Below are 19,790 nucleotides of genomic sequence, written 5' to 3' on the forward strand. Positions count from 1 at the left end.
TTGTTATTTTTTTTATTATTATTTATTTACCAAATTACCTGTCTAGTTTATAAAACAAATAGGTAGGCTTTACATGTAAGATATCATACGGTAAGAGTTGTTTTTTTTATTTTGCTTTACAGAAGAAAAAATAAAGTTTTTTCTCTTTTCCAAACATAGGTTTTAAATAGGCTAATAATAATAATAATAATAATATTAAAAACAAAATTAAAATAAAAACAAACAAACAAAATGCAATATTACACTAGTATCGACATTTAAAAAGAAAAAAAAACAAACAACATCAAATATATATCATAATTATTATGTTTATCTTTCAAAACTTAATCAGCATGTTTAATCAATTAATTTAATACCCTAGCTAATAATATGTAATAATCATTTACTTGAAACGTATCAAAAATCAAAATATTACACTATAGTAGTAGGTATAAAGTGAATGTCTATATAAATTTTGTACAAATACTGACTGAACATTTTCTTATTTACAAAATAAAATATTGTATTAATTAAAATATCAATTTATGTACAAAATATAAATAATTTCCTAGTGTATTGTTTTAAGTCATGTAGGCTATAATATGCGTATATTATACAGAAAAAATGACGACACTCATAAAAAAAATTGTATTTAATAAAAAATGATAATAATAAAAATACACATATATATTGTATAATATATATATGCAGTGAATATTATATAATATTAAAGTCAAATTTAAAGCAAAATATTTTTGAAAAATTCACGTTTATCTAGAAAAAAAAGTAAAACAATTGAGCTCATTTGATGTTCAAATAGTTATCACAATTATGTTATAATTTTTCAATTAAATATTTATATTAATTGTTTTCTTTTAGAAAACCGTTATTAAAAAAAAAAATATATATGAAACGTATAAAATTGTCTTTTATGTGTTTATGTGTCATGAATTCCATAGAATTCCATAAGAAATAGATATTTACATACGGTTATATTGTTAAGTGTTTCAAAACATTTTACAGTCATTTTGGGTGTTTAAAATAAAAATCATTGTTACATATAGTTTAAAAAAAAAATTTATCGATTTTTTAAATCGCAGTATCAAAGTGAGAAAAAATTGATTATAAACTATTATAAATTACACCGATGAAATGTAATAAGGTTTGTGAACATTAAATGATTTTAACAAAATATAGCAGCCCAAAGAGACGAGCTATTGAGTATTTCTAATTTAATCTTTTTTTTATCTTTCAGTAAAAAATCATTCATCGTGTGTAATTTACTAATTAAAACTAAAAAAACCCAAAGATTTTAATTAAAAATTATCACTTTTATTATTTTACAAATGTCCGGAAAAATCAAATGGGACCGAAAAAAATATTACATTATATTATTCGATTAAAATTACACTTTAAACAACCATTGATTAAAGACTTATTCAATTTATGTATGTGAAAATGTTAAAATAAAAATTGTACAATAGTATTCATATAAAATTGAAAAAATTATTATTTTAATGTATAGGTATAATAAAACAAGTCTTATGATTCAGTTATTTAATTTTTTTTTTCATTTACTACTTTTATTGCTTCAATAGATCATTTTTTTTTTTAAAAAAAAATATATTTTTATAGCCTACATTTCTATCAAACATATTAAATTATATAATTTTTATTTAAAAGACAGATTCTGTTATACAATATTATTAAAAAAAAAAACAAAAACAAGCGCAAAGGCACCGATTTTCACGGATAAAACAGTCAGTGTTTACATAATATAATATTATTATTATTATATATATATATATATTTATATATTATAGTATTATAAATAATTTTTCTTATACACAAATAATAAACATTTAAACATTTTACAAAATCTAGTTTTCAAGTACAACGTTAGTAATGTTGGAACACAATTCATAACGATCAAGAATATAATAAAGGTTACAAATTAACAAAAAAAAAAAAAAAGGTTAAACAAGATAATAATACCTATCCCCAATATCGTATTTACTCCTATATATATATAAAAAAAACACATTGGACATAATTTACAATATTTTTCTTACCAGTTAAACTAAAGGAACATGTTTGCAACATATATATATTATATGTGTGTACCTATTTTCAACGTTATTTTTTTCGAGCCTAATATTCGTTTTATGTTTTAATTATGCACCTTAGCCTACGTAGTTATTATGGTTCGTAGGTATATTTTTTACTATTTATAATAATATATTAATATCTCTTTTTTTTCTTTATTTTAGGAGTCGTTTTTATTATATTTCAATAAATTGGTAACTTAAACGTTTGACTACCTATTCAGCTAGTTTTAAATCTAAACATGTAGTTTAGCGTATAGTGTATATCTACCTAAGCGGTTAGGTATATTTATCTATAATCGTGAATATTAAATAGGTTATCTATTTGAGGTAAATATATCATATTATATTGTTTTGTATGTATAGGTAACCTAGAAATTGCTCGAGGAATAGTGGGGTATTTGAAAACAATTCAACCGATACGGTTGTAATGAAAGCGCATTTAGATTTTATTCAGAAAAAAACCTAAGTGTTAAATTTAAATGGATATCTACCATCCGTCGAAATGGAGTCGAGAAATGCATATACATATTATATATATATTATATAGACAGATATCTAACGACATAAAATTATTTAATTTAACTTAAATTGTATATTACTATTATTTTAATATTTTAAAATTAATTTTTCGTTCATACGAAAAATGTATAAAAATATAGTTTTCACGTTTTATTTTTTTTACTTATTTTTTTTTTTATGAAAATATAAAAGTAGTATAATGCAAAATTGTTATTTATATACTGGCAGTGTGTCGATTAAAAAAATTAAGTATTCACTTATTTTTTAAAAAATAATATAGGTACAAAAGTAATATATATATTTATACATATTACGCGATGAATGAAAATTATGTAAGTCAAACTATATTTTTACTATAATAATTATAAATTACGTTAATAAGAAATCACAAAGTTGTCAGAAATACCAAAATAATTTATAGCCATCTCGAGTATATATTATGTATGTGGGAGAGCTATGTGTGTATGTGTGTATATGTGTGTGTGTGTGAGTGTCAGTATTCTATATGAATAAATTGAATACGATGACTGTGCCCATTACGTTTTGCCTAACGCCACTCGAACAAAATTAGGAGAAGAGTATACCGTATAGAAACACTCGAAAATAGAGAGAATGAGAGAGTGATAAGGGGGGGGGGAATGGAGAGAATAGAGAAACAAAGTGAAAGAAGATAATCAGCCTACATAATTTAAACAAAACAATATCTACTATCGTATTTAATATAAATAAATATATATGTATATATTATATGATTTAGGTACCATACGCGTGAGTTTATACATTCGAAATACAATATAACATTACAACTACAATTAAGTCTAATTAATAATAATACAAAGGTAACCATACGCGTATACCTATATCATCATCATATATAAATATATATATATATTATTATTATTATTATTATAATGTTTTTCGGCAAACTTTTCTCGTATCGTAATAATTATACTATCTTAAAATAATATTATACGTAGTTTATATAGACGTGGGGCAAATCTTCACAGACAATATATTATTATACTAACATTATGTTAACATTATAGATACTTTCATATATAGCTGGATTCAACGATTAAATAACTCTCAAATCGTAAAGGAAAAACTCAAGAGTTACAAAATGAAACGTATTAGTAATACATAAAAAAAAAAAAAAACAAGAAAAACTTAAAAAAAATATATACCTAATATAAGAATCTCCTCTCGGTCACATAATAGTATAACAATCAACAATGCACAATTTACCTACAAAACGAATATCGTACTAACTATATTACAGTAGCGTTCACACGCGCATGCGTGCGAGGTATCAAAATCTAGACGTTTCAAATTTCTTCTTCGTTTTCACTTTCATATATTACATATAGTTATTATTTTGGTAACTGGTTCTATTCTATTATAATAATGATGATCAGTAGCTATCCTCCGTGCATAATGTACGCACTAACTTCTGATCGTGGAGTTCAAGAGGAAAGGCACATAAAACATTTTTGACTCTAACAAGAGCGAAGCGGCTGACTGAATCTGTAAGGGGAAAAAAATTTAACGTAAATTTATTTATTCTGCTATTAAATTTTTATCACATCCAGCAGAATTACTACTATTATTTTTTTGGTGGATAAAAAATACACGCAGACCATATTCTAAGGATTTTACACTACTGTTCAAGAAGGATGTTGATAACTGATAATTTGTAGATAGTTGAAGAGTAAGTAATGAAAATTTTGAAATAAATAATGTAAGTTCAATATTATTTTGATATTATTACGGGATGGGTATACAAGAATAAATTTAAATTGAAAACAATGTATGCAGTGTTATAAAGTATTTAAGTATTGAATATTTAAGTTTTTATTTTCTGGTAGTTCATTTTTAAAATTTTATTTCTTAACATATAATTTTTATATCAATATGTTATTTATACTCGTAATTATAAAAATATAATTTTGTAGAATTATTAGTTTAATTTTTAATGCGGATCACCGAAAGAGTATTTCAAATAAATTATGTTAGCTTCTAAAGTGTAATAATTACTTGTTTAAAAAATATGTATTTAATATTTTATTGTATTACCTATATAAACACATTATTTTTATACTTTAAAACGAGTTGGGGTTTATATATTGACAAAAATAGTATTAGCCACATTTTTCATTTACATTTTAAAAGTATTCTTTATAACACTGAATAAATTAAACGACTATTTTATTCTAATTACCCATAGTCTAATTCCAACTGAACTTAAGATATATTTCCTTAGAACAAGGTCTGAAATGTACTTAAGTATTTATTCGATTTAAGGACACGGTTGTTATATTTTAGTAGTGAATAATTTACCTCTGGCAGTCGGTGAAGGAGATCTTGCAACCTATTTGGTTGCATGGGAAAAGTGTGTTCGACATAAGTCTTTAAACAAGACGTATATCTCTCTTGAATGGTTTCCAGCTCACTAGTGGTATTGCCGTTATCTGTAGAAGGAGAAGTAAAAGCAACAATTATTATTAAGATTCTGGATAAGCGGTGATTTAATGTACTTACTCTGTGTCAACATGATTATGACTTTCAGGCACACGTACTCTTCCATTCGCAGTTTTACCCTCCTGAACATGAGCGTGACGTGTGTGATCTTCTCCACCATTACACCGACATCTTGCCGGAGCTGGTCCATCGTTATGGGTTTGCCCATCATCGAGGATAGACAGTTTTGTAATATGCACAGGTTGTGAGACACCTGCGGATAACATGGGTTTAATATGAAATAGGTAATATAAGACGTGTTCACATATAGATCGCTGTTATTGCGAGGTCCAATGTTCGTACCTCTTGGTGGAACTCGGAATCCTCGTTCCGGTCACCGTTTATATTGGTGGAGTTCCATATCTTCTGCGGCCCGTGTATTGCTTGATACGCTGAAGTGGTCAACACTAATAGCTCATGCCATTTGTGTGTCAAGAGTCTCGTATGCACCTGTAAAACGAAATCCGTAAGTCATTGTAATAAAAATACATTAAGACGGCGTTTCTAGGTTTACCATGTATAACAAAAAATCATACGATTAAAGTTATTTATATTACACATATTATTTTAAATTAATATTATATTTACAGTATTATTGGTATGACAGTATAATATGATGTTAAAATAAATAAAAAAAGGCTATGGAAAAACTAGATGGGTAGTGAAATTAAATTAATCATACACCGTAATGAAAAATGCTATAACATATATATTATCGTTGTATATGATACATTTTGTTTAGCTTTATTTTTTTTTAATTATAAAATATATTTAAAATTATTTTTATACTATATTAAGTATTGAACTATTTAATGAAAGTATATTTATTGAAATTTTTATATTTTTAACTATATACGTTAATCTATAAAAACATTAATCGTAGAGTTGGCAAATACTGTTATACACTTATACACGGTAGTTAATAGTAGTTACTGGACTCACTTCAACTGGCAATTCGAGGTAAAACGGAAGACGCTTGGTCCATTGCACCAGTTTATAAACGATTGAGTCGCCGATCTGCATCAATTTGGCTGACAGATCAGAATTATGTTCAAGCAAGTCCTCCATGTTCTATAAATAATACAAGATACAATATATAATAATTCACAATAAAACAATTATAGTATATTATTAATTATGAATAACTTATTAGTAATATAAGACACCAGATATTTGGTTATTGATGTGTATTATATACATTATAGGTAGTATCATACAGTATAAGTTTGAGCTTATTAACCGTATGTATTATATTTTTAATTTATTTAATAGCCAAATACCTAGTAAAATATTCAAACTAATAGTAGTACAATTAATTATAAGGTAATTATGTATAAAATAAAAACATAATTCAAAAGAAAATGATGTAAAATTTTACTTGAATTTATATTATTAAAAATCAGTTTTAACAAATTAATATTGTACGCACGTTACTGTTTTAAACTAAATGTTAAAATAGCCTATATATGCTAAACGTATCTACAGATACAGTCAGTTTAATTTTTCTAACGATAGCTACACTGTCAACATTTTAATATAATATTGTGTATTTAGTATTTACCCGCAGGGTAGCGATATCTTGAAACTCGTCGCAGTCCACGAGATTCTTGATCATGTTTACCGTGGCTTCGATCGAAAACGTACGGTCCCTCGACGAACTCACGGCGTTGTCTAGTCGTTGTCTGAGATAAACGACCTGTGGGAGACAATGAAGATGCACATGAATATTATAAGTATACTAACGCGTACATTTGACATTTTGAATGAAATATTTAAAACATGATAGTTACCTCGCTGGGGTTCGTCAGTGCAGTCTTTAATATGGTACCGTTGACCAGAGTCGACATTGACGAGGAGTTGTTATCCTGGTTTTCCGTTTTCATCGTAGTCATGGTACTGGCCGTGGTGCATGTGACGGACTTCTCCATTTTGACTTGTCCGTTCTTCGGTGGCCTCTTCTTCTTATACTTTACCTAAAACATACGAGGTTTAGTAATGCGTTATTCAAGTACACATAATAGTACATGAACGATAAAGTGATGTCTAATTTCTTAAAACCCCACTTGAGAAGAAATAAAAATTTCTAAGCACAATTTCTTATTAATACTGTATGACTAATTAACAGCACAAATTAATGTATAATTACCTTGTACAAGTTGTATACAGCGCCAGAATTTCGTCCACCGGGCATTCTATCTTCTCGAACGGCTATAAACATGATAAAATAAAATATTACTATTTAATTATTTTTTCTATGGTAATAATATCTTTATTTTACAAATATTATATGGTAAAACGGTGTTCTCGACACGATTAGCTTACCCTGCAGCACCATTCCTTGACCGATGCATTTCTTAAACCGGCAGTATTGACACCTGTTTCTTTGAGCTTTTGTTATTTCACAAGTGCCTTCAGCTATACACGTGTATATCCTCCGGTTTTGGACGGTACGTTTGAAGAACCCTTTGCAACTATTCGGAAATAAGAAAAACGTTAATGTCCGCCAGATATAGAAAAAATAATAACAATAAACACGATAAATGTAGTGTTGTTTTTTTTATATTATAGTGTTAACGACTCCTGTGTCGGATGAATGGAAATGTGCGCGTAATACCTATATTATACTATAACCTTGTAGTAAAAAAAAGTCGTCGTCCTTGAGTGAGACGAGGCGTACCGTTAAGAGTAGTACAGTTACGGCGACGACGGTACGTACGTATACGTTTAATGTATATACACCGTGGATAAATTTGCGACATTGCGCCGTGCCGTGTGTTTTTCCCGCAGGTCAGAAAATAATACGCACTTTAACCCAATTCTGGAGCGACGAAATTTAAACTTAAATATCTTAGAAATTAATGTATGATAATTTGACGACTTGAGCGAAATGACGTAATAATTGAAAAGGAGACGCGTAAAGGAAAAAACGTGAATGTCTTCTCATATCATATATTATATCGCCGCAAATTATGGCGGAGGAACTTTCCCCTCAAAATTTATCAAAATTTTAAACGTCTTATATATATATTTTTTTTATACACAAATTCCCACTGAGAGTAATTTAGGTTATTATTTTATCAATCGAAATTGTATACCGCTACGGCAGCTCTCATCTCGACTAACCCTTGTAAGAAATTTAATACCATTGCAGTGGTTTTTCCCGGCGTAATTTTTTTTTTTTTTTGCAAAATGTCGGTTACATAATATTATTTGCTCGCAAATCGGAAAAAAAGATAAAACGCGGTCGTTGAGTTTGAGGCTATGACGTACGTACCCTTCGCAAGTGATGATGCCGTAATGAAGACCCGTGGCTCGGTCGTCGCAGATCATGCACACCATGGGTTGTTCCTGTTCGTCGGCTTCCTCCATCTGGTGGTAAGCGTTGACGGGCGCGGACTTGTTTTCGCCGTTGGAACCGGCCATCGGCCACTCGGGTCCCGTGTTGGCCGTCAGGTTGAGCGCATGCATCTGATGCGTGGCGGCCACCGGGAGTTGGGACAGGTCGCCGGCCCACAGCCGTTCCATGTTGAGCGGCACGTGGAAGCTCTGCTGTCCGCCGCCTCCGGTGACGTTGCCGCCGCCGCCGCCACCGCCATTTCCGCCACTGGCCACAGACGTCTGCTGCTGCTGCAGCTGACCGCCAATGGGCCTGAGACCGGGCATGTGGCTGATGACAGACGCCACGTCGTGGCCGGCGGCCACGCCGAGGTTTAGCAGTAGATGGGCGGCCGACTCTTCGCTGACCGCCGAGGGTGACGGGGACGGAGACGAAGCGGACGACGTGTTGGACGACCACGTGGCCGCGTTTGACCAATACGGCGTGCTGACCGTCGACGGTACGGAACCGCAGCCAGTGCTGGCTGGCGACGTGGATTGTTCCACGGTGCAGGGTGGACTGGACCAGATCATCGTCCGCACTCCACCTGTAAAACGCATAAATCAATCACATATTATATGCGTTGTAGTAACGGTGATTTTACGAAAATATGTTTTTCGAGGGCCCAAACAACTATATATAATATAACAATATGAGTTTAATATTTATGGGTTTAAAAGGACATACCCGCTTCGCCCATAATGACGGTGGGTGCAGACCGGGTGGTCCGCGGTGGTATGGCGGCGGGCGGTTTCATGTCAGTGTTGCCGGTGGCAGCGGCAGCCGTGGTCGCGAAACCCGCACCGCCGATGAGCTCGGGCCGGACGCCGTTGATGCGACACACGGACAGCACGGACGCCGCGGCCGCGGACGCGTTACCGGTGGCGGTGGATGCGGCCGACGTCTGCGCGCCCGAGTTCCAGAACGCCGACGACACGGACGTGACGACGGATTGCCGGCGCTGTTGGTATTGCTGTGTCACCGACATGGAGTCGGTGGCGGAGGAGGGCGTGTAACATCGCAGCGGCGGCGGCGGGTTCGTTTGAGCGGTCACCGTCGTCCAAGTCAACGGTGGCGACAGCGACGACGTCGACGACGACGACGACGACGATTGCGACGGATGGGTCGGCGGCGGCGGCGTGGTCGCCGACTTGACGACGCAACTCAGCGGGCTGGTCATCACCACCGACTCGCGCCTCTGCTGCTGCTGTTCCTGTTGCGCTGCCGCCGTCGCCGCCGCCGCCAACGCCACCGCCGAAGGTGATGGCGACGGCGACGGTGGTTCCGTCTTGTTATTGTCGGCCGTCACCGTCCCGTTTTCGTATCCCGTCCCGATCGCGTCTTTCGGCTGCGGGTCGTCTAACATCTCCTCTTTGACCTTGACGCCTTCTCCCACGTCATTCGGGTCTTGCCCGCTGTCCGTGGTCATGCTGCCGCATTCCGGAGACGACGCCATTCTATATACGCACAAACAAACATACGAGACCAATTAAAACGACTGTATGCATCATATTCGTATAATATATCGTACACTTTATAATATTATGTGCATCGTGCAATTATTACGTCCGCAAATATTATTGAGTACGGTCGATGAAATGTTTTTTTATTTAATTGATTAGAGACATTAGAGTTATTGACGAGGTTAGAGGGCAGTGTCTCTTTCCAAATTGGACGATTAAATTTTAAACGTAATATTATACAATGCGGATAATATACAAAACAGAGAAATTATGATAAAATAATAATAAAACATACTACACTTAAAAATGTTTAAGCTCGTAACTTGACTTTTCCATTTTTTACTAAATTCGATTCGATATTGTAGAAAATAAAATGATCGATTGATCAATCGATTCAAATAAACTTCTAAACAAATTTAAATATTTTTGCAACCGAATAATGATGGATAAATAAAGTACGTCATACTTTCAGTGAAACGTAGGTATTAGTCAATGACTACAATCATAATGAGATTTGCGTGAGTGCGCGTGTAGCGCTCCGCTATCTCTTTTAGAGTACAAACGCTATTACTAGGATAATTGTTTATATATTTAACTATATTTAAAAGTGGCCGGAATCCACATAATATGTTAGTGTATTATGGCGTCCCATACGATACTTAAGACATCGTCTTCGGTTACGGTTACTCTTGGGAACATCGTGTACAAACAGAGAGATTTTGCAACAATATATCATATAGGTACTATACTACAGTAATAAAAACGTAGAATTCAAGCCGGAGGCCATCGTTATGGTTGCGGTCGCGTGATTTTGTCGGAAAATTAGATGTTTAACGCCGGTTGCAAGATCACTAGTAAATCACGATCTGTAGTATAGCCTCAGTGGCCAGTGTGTCCCGTTACCCTTCCCGATCATGTCACTATAAATCGTACCTGTCCATTGATATGATAAGTCCGGGCGACGGTACTGATCTGTCCATTCGGCTAGACGGGGATGCTGGGCCAGCGACGTCTGGTGATGAAGTACTCGTGTCCGCTATGCTCTCACCTGTTCAAACATAAACACATAAACCATTAATTATTAAAAATCTTATATAATAAATAAAAAGTATACAGGGATGTAATGTATATACGTAGTACCGACATTGTTGTCCGTTTATAGTTTCGTAGGTGTAGGCCATCGAAAGAAATGTATGATTATAGGTACTATATGCACAAGTGCAGTTCGGGACAGATAAGATAAACGTTTAATAAATAAAGTTTCAACTACTCCTATTATTAGGTCATGCACTCAGGTGGTCGTATACGTAGCGCATTACAATACAGTAACGATATAATAACAGTAATGACGTGTATATGCGAACCACCGAATGACGAGACTTTTAAACGCCATTATACCTTTATTCTTATAAATATATATATAATATATTATGTCCTATATACGCGCGTAAGTCAGGAGAATGACAGGTATTGAGGTATAAGTGATCGACGAGTGTGAAATCGTTAGAAAAAAAAATCGAAATCATTTGGTTTCGATTTTGGAAATGGGTGTGTACTTATATATATATAATATCGTTATTATTGTCGTAAATGATCATCGGTCAATTATTATGCGATATATAGGTCGTCCGATTCCCGGGGAAAAAAACTCTCGTGAAGAAACCTATATATTAAATACAATAATACTGATACATGAAAAAAAATAAAAACGACATTACGGAATTAGGTCAGGTCAGTTCCCATGAGTCGTACCGTTGATGCCACGTGGGCGAAAACCCCGCGTGATGTACAAAAAAACCACCGTGACAAACCCATGATTGGGGGTTGCGTTGCAGATAGGTTCCCATGACCTTAGGCACAATGAAAACCGGCCGGTGTCCAGCTATTTTGGATGGTTTGGACGTATTTATTACCGTGTATTGTATAGTATTTTATAGTAATACGCATTATTGCGGCTACCATTTACTACACATAATTTTTCTTCCCCGATAATAAATAACGAGTGACTCGTAAAGAATCATCATAATACGGATGGGTACGGACGGTTTAGTGTCATAACAACAAACATGTTGTATTTGGGATGTCGATTTGTCTCGGTCACTGGGTTAAGTATTTCGTCCCTGTGACATGAAGTTAGGGGTCAACTGCGATTAATAATAAATATAATACGAAGACGTCGTGTCGTCACGGTTCGACAACGAGGAAATTATCAAAAACTGGAACTTGCTATCGTACAAAAAAATATTTTAATATATGCAATATACAGACCGCGATGTAATGATAAATATATTAAATTTTGCATATTTCTGTTTTATTAAATACGTGACTCCTAAATACGTATATCCAATACACATGTACCATTGTACCTACTTCATTATATCATTCGTTAGACATTAAAAGTTTAAATTTAAAAAATAGATCTCACACATTTTAAATTACTCGCATTTTTAAATTATATATCTTTTTTTCTAAATTTTGAGTTGCTTTTAAGAAAAGTTACTAAACATAATTTAAACAGAGCATGTTAAAAGTTTCGTGGTAACTATAACAATTCAACGATTGTTAATTAATATTATCTAACGTGAAATAAATCGATAAGTGAATATAACTAAAATAACTATTAGTTAGGTTCATAATTTATTATTATTTCGTCTATTAATCATACTGTATAGTAGCTTTAAATTTTGAAAAACTCTAAATAGTTAATGTTGTTGTTAATGATTCAAAGTTTTTTAGATTTAGTTAATGATTCAAAATGGATACAAAAAGCCGTAGGGTAGGTATTTAAGGAAATTAGCACTAAAACTATTTGTATTAATTGAGTGAAAAATAAATAAATAATAAATTATGTGAATATTATAGTATTATACTTTAACTGAATAAAACATTAGCTATAATTTTCGTTTTAATAAAATCAATAAATAGACTAGTATACTACTTTAAACTATAATTGATAATTATCTAGGTATTTTAATAAAACGATGAAAATATGTAATTAATTTTTTCAAACGTTGTGAATATTATTATTTATGACTAAGGGGTAGGGCGTGGACTAATATTACATCCTTTTTAAGTATTTATATGCAAATATAAAATTATGATAATAATTTTTTTTTAGTTAACACATAAATAGTGTATCCGAATAATACCAAAAGCTTAAGAAGAAAATATATACTAAAAATAAGAGCTGCAAGATATTAATGTAAATAAGGTAAACTTTTTATCTGTTATCATTTATCAGTTATCACAATAGAGCTAAATCATAACAAAAATCAATTTTATATTAATTGTATTGTCGGTTCATAGCTAGCTTTTATGGTTTAAACTAATTACAAAATAACGCTATTATAGTATATCAGATACTTATTAAAAATTACCAAAGTAAAAAGTGAAAGATCGTTAGTAAAAAAAAAAAAAAGTTAAGTATAATAACTATATATAGGTATCTACAAAATGTCTTACCGTCACTGCTGCACCTTGAATCTATTTTGCGCCTCTTCAGTTTCAGGTCTTGAAACAGACTCATGGTACTCAGGTCACACGGGGTACTTGTTAGGGTCATAATTCCTGTTCAACAAACAATATATCGTTACGATTAAAATAATTTAACGAATATAAGACAATGCGGTTATAATGTAATAACAATAACAATAATAATAATATTGTGTTGAACATTTTTTGCTAACTGCACGTTGTAGGTACTTTAATTCACATACACACGTGAAAACATTAAAAAAAAAAAAAAAAGAACTGTATCAACATATTATAGTATATACGTGATAATAATATATTAGGTGTCACGTAAACATTTACCTCGCTTAATGTAAAAAATATTATTCGTCGATAGGCGCGCGTGCAAGTCCGGTTATTCAAAACACGACGCGACGCAGTGTAAAAAAATCTGCCCCATAATAATAACACACGATAACGGTTGCCGAAGTTAGTCGCATCGTCGAAGAATTATATTATATAGGTAAAAAAAACAATTATTCAGTCATATAATCTCGTCGACGAGAGTGCGGCGGCGGCGGCGTCGTCGTACATGGGAGAAAATCCTATCTATATATCGTTATTTGTATTGAACATACAGCCGAGACACCGTGCGGCGCGTTCGGTCATCGAGCGAATACTGTCACTTTCTCTTCAATCTTTTGTCGCGCACGAGCTACACGAGCACGCCCCGTAGCGCACAACACCCGCGTCACGCGGCATCTATCTCTCAGCGACCGCGAACTGCACGGGGTAACGCCCAGCCACCGCGACTGCGTTCGACGAGCCGATATTATGATATACTTATGTTTTTCGAATAACGTTTTCCCGGCAAAACCGGTAAACGTCGCGAAAATACGGCGGTCGAGGGGTTATTTTTTATTTTTGTTTTTTTTTGTTTCGCCCAAAGTTTTCGCACTTTTGACGACGCGATGACGACGGGCGACGGCGACGGCGGCCACGACTATAGCGAGACCCGCGTATAATCGATGACGATCGGTTCGGGAATGATCGAGCGGCTGTTGGTGGCGGCGGCGGCGGCGGCGGCGGAGAAAAGCGAGAAAGACAAAATAGAAAAAAAACCATATATACATGTATATTAAACGAGCGTACACACGCGGCGGAGGCTTGTGCAATCTCTGTCTGTTTAATGCAAAACGAACGGTTTTTTTTCTGGTGGGACTTTCGGCCGCCAATGGTAGCTGAGGCCACTGCCGGCGAACGACAACGACGGTCTGAGAGCGTGTGTGTGTGTGTGAGCGCTTGTTTGTGTATCGCGTGAAGGTTATAAGTGGGGCCTACGTTGCGGCCGGTGTAAACGAAGAGGGAAGAGGTCGGTAACCTGCTCCGCCATAAGTAGGTCAGCGCCGTGCGAGTTCGCCCACCCGTTCGGCGGCGGCAACGCTACCGATACCGATACCGCCGCCGCCGCCGTATATTTAAACATCGTCAAAACACACGCACTGTGTTATACTCGCTTATATGTACGCCTTTTATACACCACCTCATCTTCATCCCTGGGGACAACAAACATCATCATCCCCCGCGTATACCAGGTTTCTTCACCCTCCCTCCAGGCCGAGCTACAGTGTCGGCGGCGCGAAAGTGTGCACAAACGGGAGCGCACGCGCACATCCGGACACTGCTGATGTCGGTCGTCTGTCGCAAAGTCACCCCAAATCGCAGTGGGTAAGGGAATTAACGGTATTTTCGAAACGGGCGCGTTTCCCAAGTTTTCCAACGATACAGTTTTCCAGACTATGCTTAGCCGACGGGATGTACGGTCAAATCGTTGTTGTCAGTCATCATTATTTAATATATTTACTATATTACCGAAACGTTAATTCTTATTCGATTGCATATTATAATAATATGACTCACGACAATAAAAATATTATGATGATAATAAAATCGTGCGGACGATTTTTAGTCGCCGTGTTTTTATTTCTTCGATTTTTCGTTTTTTTGCGTAACGATTTTATTGCAGAGGCGAGCAGCAGATGGACTGTTGAGATATTATTACTATTATTGTCTTTCGCTAAACCGGATTGCCAGACCGAACGAATTTTGTTCGGTTTTTATTTTATTTATGTAACACTCATCTCACTCGTCGCATGTTACATCTTTCACAGGTAAACGTGTAGGAACGTATCCCATTTATAGGAATAACATAATATTCAACGTCATATCGACGTAACGACATATAGTATCATAGATAATCCTTATTAATATGCTGTGTACGAATAAGTTATAATCCTTAGAAGTCTCGATTAAATTAGATATTATTTATATACACAAATAGAGTAATATATTATATAATATTATACTCGTATAATTAAATTTGGACCTGTTAAAGTAAATTATAAATAAAAAATATGTACAAAACGCATATTAAATCCGGGATCTACGGACTACTTATAATAGATAATAACTATTCCGATCTATAGTCGGATAGATATATTTTATAATATATGTATATGCCTTTGTGGACTGCCACGGTGAGAATAAAATGGGAAAATATGATACGATTGAATGTCTCGCTATGAACGACGCGTGATAGATATTTCGGCTTTTGTCTGTATGCGCATACATGTATGTGTGTGTGTGTGTGTGTGTGTGTGTGTGTGTGTGTGTGTGTGTGTGTGTGTGTGTGTGTGTGTTTGTGTAAATACGTGTATTACCGTAGACAACAAAAGATCTGTTAGTTTTGGCTGCAAAATAGTTTCTATATATTGTTGGCGTTCGGAAATTTCTTTTCGTGACAGCCAACGCTAAAAAAGGAAAGGGCTTTAAAATAATAATAATATATACGATCATAGGCATATTATTATTATTATATTGGTACACGCGCTGCGATACATTCGATCTTAATAACGATTGTATACCCGACACAGTCAACGTTTTATTTCCAGGCATTCTTTACGCGCCGGACCGTATCGAGTCTTGGAGGTTTTGTTTTGTCCGAACGTCCTTCTATCGAATTACGTACATTTTACAGTTTACGTACAGTTAGGTACGGCGTATATCGCGAGGTACGCGTGTATTATGTAGATTATCGTGATGGCTTATGGCTCGCTAACTTAAGTATTACTACCGTCGTTTACGCCGTTTTTCCCCTGTGTATTTATCAGGGGGAAACACGCCCAGAGAAAAAAAATAAAGATAACACCACGAAGTCTACTGAATTGCTTGAAATCGATGAGATTGCATCGTGCACCTACCTAATTCATCGCAATAATATCGTTCCTATTATAACCATGTTGTTATATTATTATACAAGTGTTGTCGGATCATTAGCCGCGACGCAACGCATAAAACACAATAACCGATATATTATAATATGTAGGTCGAATTTGTTTTTCAAACGTTATATCTAACATATGACGTCATTTCGAATCCCGGATTCGACTATTCACGATTATTATTATCATCGTTAAATAAAGCTTTACTAAACCGTATATATACTACTCGCGCGTAGCTTGTACCTATATATAAATATGGTATATACTAAATATTATAATATGTTTGAATATGTAAACTGTAGGTGGCTACTGGGACCGAAATCAATCTTGGAGATATGAGGGATGGGTAATGTTGATTTGTTACCGTTTTGTAGATTAGAAGGTATCATTTATTACTTTTTCTATTAAAAAAAAAAACAACTTGACATGAATATTATTTTATGACGTTTGATTGATTATTATTAGGTACTTGGTTAATTGTTTGCCTATATAATATTACATTTATATTATAATTATAATATCGATTACTACAGTGGCGATTATTTCAACAAAAAAACACTCGTTATCTTGAAAAGTACAAATATTCTTAAAAATTATTTTTTCATAGAAAAAAACAATTTTAAAATAATGGGTGTTTAATGTAAAATATATAATCATCCTGCTTATAGTTTGGATGTACCAGAACTTGTATATATTATACTGTCTCTGTTCAACGATGGTTAAATAAGGGTGATATATCAACCCTCTCTCAAAATAATAATATTAGATATATCGTTTATATTTTTAAAAAAAATAAAATAACTGAAATAATAATAATATTTTTTTTTTACATTTATCTGAAAAACTATTCAAAATTTTTAATATTAAAATTATAATTTTATAAACAAGTGATAAAAAAAAAGTAAAAACCTCCATGTACTAAGTACATAACAATATGTATCAAAGTACATATTAAAAAATAAGTCACGTCCACTTCCCAATTCACATGGCAAAATCTTTTGACTACTAAACTATATATAGTATATTTTATTGTACATCGTGTAATATCACTAATATTGATATTATTATAATAATATCATTAATAACAGATGAAACTAAAACACGATAATAATAATATTATTATTATAAAATAGGTAGGTACCTATATAAATATAATCGTTCGGTCGGTGTGCAACTATAAAACGCGACGGTAATATTTGTCGTTCTTTCGCAACTCGAACCAAGCAGTTTTTTTTTCGTTTATTTGTTCGACGTTTGTTTTTTATTCTCTAGCTCTCTATCTCTCTCTTCGCCAATCAAGTTCACGTCCACGAATATAGTTACAGATATTATTATTATTTTATTCCGTGTCTATTACAAGTAATGTCAACGGCGGTATCAAATGTAAAAATGCGACACAAGCCAAGAGCCGATCGTACGAAAATAGAATGATTCTTGGAAGATAATTCTACTGTGCACGGCGGCAGACATGGGACTTTTTTCGGCCAACTACTGTGACATACATTCGCCTCGGTTTTAACGCATTATATTATACCCCCGACAATAATTGACATAATAATATACATAACGATATATTATATTATACTCTTATAATACAACATGCATAGTATATACCTACATTATAATATAATATGTTCCCGATGACTGTTGTACCGCGGTCCGGATGTAATTTCGACATCCGGCTTACGCATCTGTCATATATTATACGAGTATTATAACTATGTCTAACAAGACTACGGTTTTCAATAAAAAAAATTGTAGGTACGGCAAACTCGAGTCATAGGTTATCATTTGAAAACGTTTGACAATCACGCCGCTCAAATTGAAAATCAACAATATTGTTGCATCAAGGTCTACTTAAAACGGAATAACATAAAAAAAAAAAAAACAATTTTTTTTAACCGCTTTTCTGACACATTTGTAGAACATCAACAATACTCCAAATCGATTGTTATAATTATGTTTAACAAAAAAATAATCATCAAATCGTCATCATTGTTGTCACAAAAGATGACCCAAGTTTAGCGTTGAAATTCGCATACGTAGCATTACCCAATATATATTATTATTATAAACCGTTTTATATTTTTGGCACAGTGAATACGTATCCCATATGTAATCGTATGATATATTATACGACACACCGCACTAACACAGTCAACAGTAGTCATACCTAACTATACATTCTATGCTTATTAGTTATTACCTATACCTATAATACGCGTCATATATTATGTGAAACGGAATACGGATTCCGGAATTATGGACGGGTTAACATTTGATGTGTTGTTCCGGCGATTATAGAAGGCTTTATAATTCCATTATTTTTTCGGCACCTTTATATCTTATATAATTAGATATAAACAAATTAAATAATACATATTACATTATTAAGCAACGTTCTCGGTGTTACGTTCAACGTTTTAGTCCGGTTTGAGCGATAAGAGGAAAATAAAATAGAATAACCAGCTGCCTATATCATTGGAAACGAGTTCAAGGCAAAACGGGCGGCAAAAACCTCGCACCCGTTGTCGGCCGGCCAACGACCCGGCGACCGAGATCTCGGTTAGTGCAAAGGTCGTTTCATGAGATATTTTTGTCCCCACTCCCATTCAGAACCATTTAGTAATGTAATAATCAATGGTCATAATTAGTTTGGCCATCATCTTCCAAACGATTTGTACTTGTGTAAGATTCCATTATATATTATATTGTATACATTTGTATATACATATATACATATAATGTATATTACACACACTTTAATGTATACGTACATTTTATTAATGTTATCATCATCATTATATTATTAATAAATGTGTACAGGATTTTTATCAAAAAATTCCCTGTTGCGATTATAATATTATAATGTTAACTGTATGTACGTAGGTATTTAATTTCTCGAAGAAATTTGCTGACGATTTTCTTAAAAAAGCGCATTTTGCAACATTTATAATTTTGCGTACATCGGGTGTGTATAAATAACCTATAAGCTACATATATAATCATACACGCGTAGTAATCGTGTAAAAATATTTATTTAATAAGTATAATAACCCCGTTAGACGAGATTAAAAAATACATTTCTGTTGTTTTA

At 33.5% G+C, this 19,790-nt stretch overlaps 1 protein-coding gene across 6 annotated transcripts in view; it reads right to left on the reverse strand.

The window, feature by feature from the left end:
- LOC114123130 (hormone receptor 4-like) overlaps window positions 1-19,790 on the reverse strand; it is an 81,751-nt gene continuing 61,961 nt past the window's right edge. For 5 of the 6 annotated variants that reach the window (XM_050198778.1, XM_050198777.1, XM_027985993.2 and 2 more), the window contains 13 exons: window positions 13,425-13,529; window positions 10,896-11,010; window positions 9,187-9,956; window positions 8,398-9,046; window positions 7,446-7,594; window positions 7,270-7,331; window positions 6,914-7,096; window positions 6,685-6,819; window positions 6,066-6,194; window positions 5,427-5,573; window positions 5,145-5,337; window positions 4,944-5,074; window positions 1-4,130 (listed from right to left, as the gene is read on the reverse strand). In XM_050198778.1, the coding sequence (XP_050054735.1) occupies window positions 4,050-4,130; window positions 4,944-5,074; window positions 5,145-5,337; window positions 5,427-5,573; window positions 6,066-6,194; window positions 6,685-6,819; window positions 6,914-7,096; window positions 7,270-7,331; window positions 7,446-7,594; window positions 8,398-9,046; window positions 9,187-9,956; window positions 10,896-11,010; window positions 13,425-13,529 (2,849 nt within the window). In that variant the 3' untranslated portion in view covers window positions 1-4,049. Of the gene's footprint in view, window positions 4,131-4,943; window positions 5,075-5,144; window positions 5,338-5,426; window positions 5,574-6,065; window positions 6,195-6,684; window positions 6,820-6,913; window positions 7,097-7,269; window positions 7,332-7,445; window positions 7,595-8,397; window positions 9,047-9,186; window positions 9,957-10,895; window positions 11,011-13,424; window positions 13,530-13,775; window positions 14,501-19,790 lie in introns of those variants that run through there. The other variant, XM_027985996.2, reaches the window with a different exon arrangement.

This window comes from Aphis gossypii, chromosome 1, assembly GCF_020184175.1.
Source record: "Aphis gossypii isolate Hap1 chromosome 1, ASM2018417v2, whole genome shotgun sequence".
Classification (NCBI taxonomy): domain Eukaryota; kingdom Metazoa; phylum Arthropoda; class Insecta; order Hemiptera; family Aphididae; genus Aphis; species Aphis gossypii.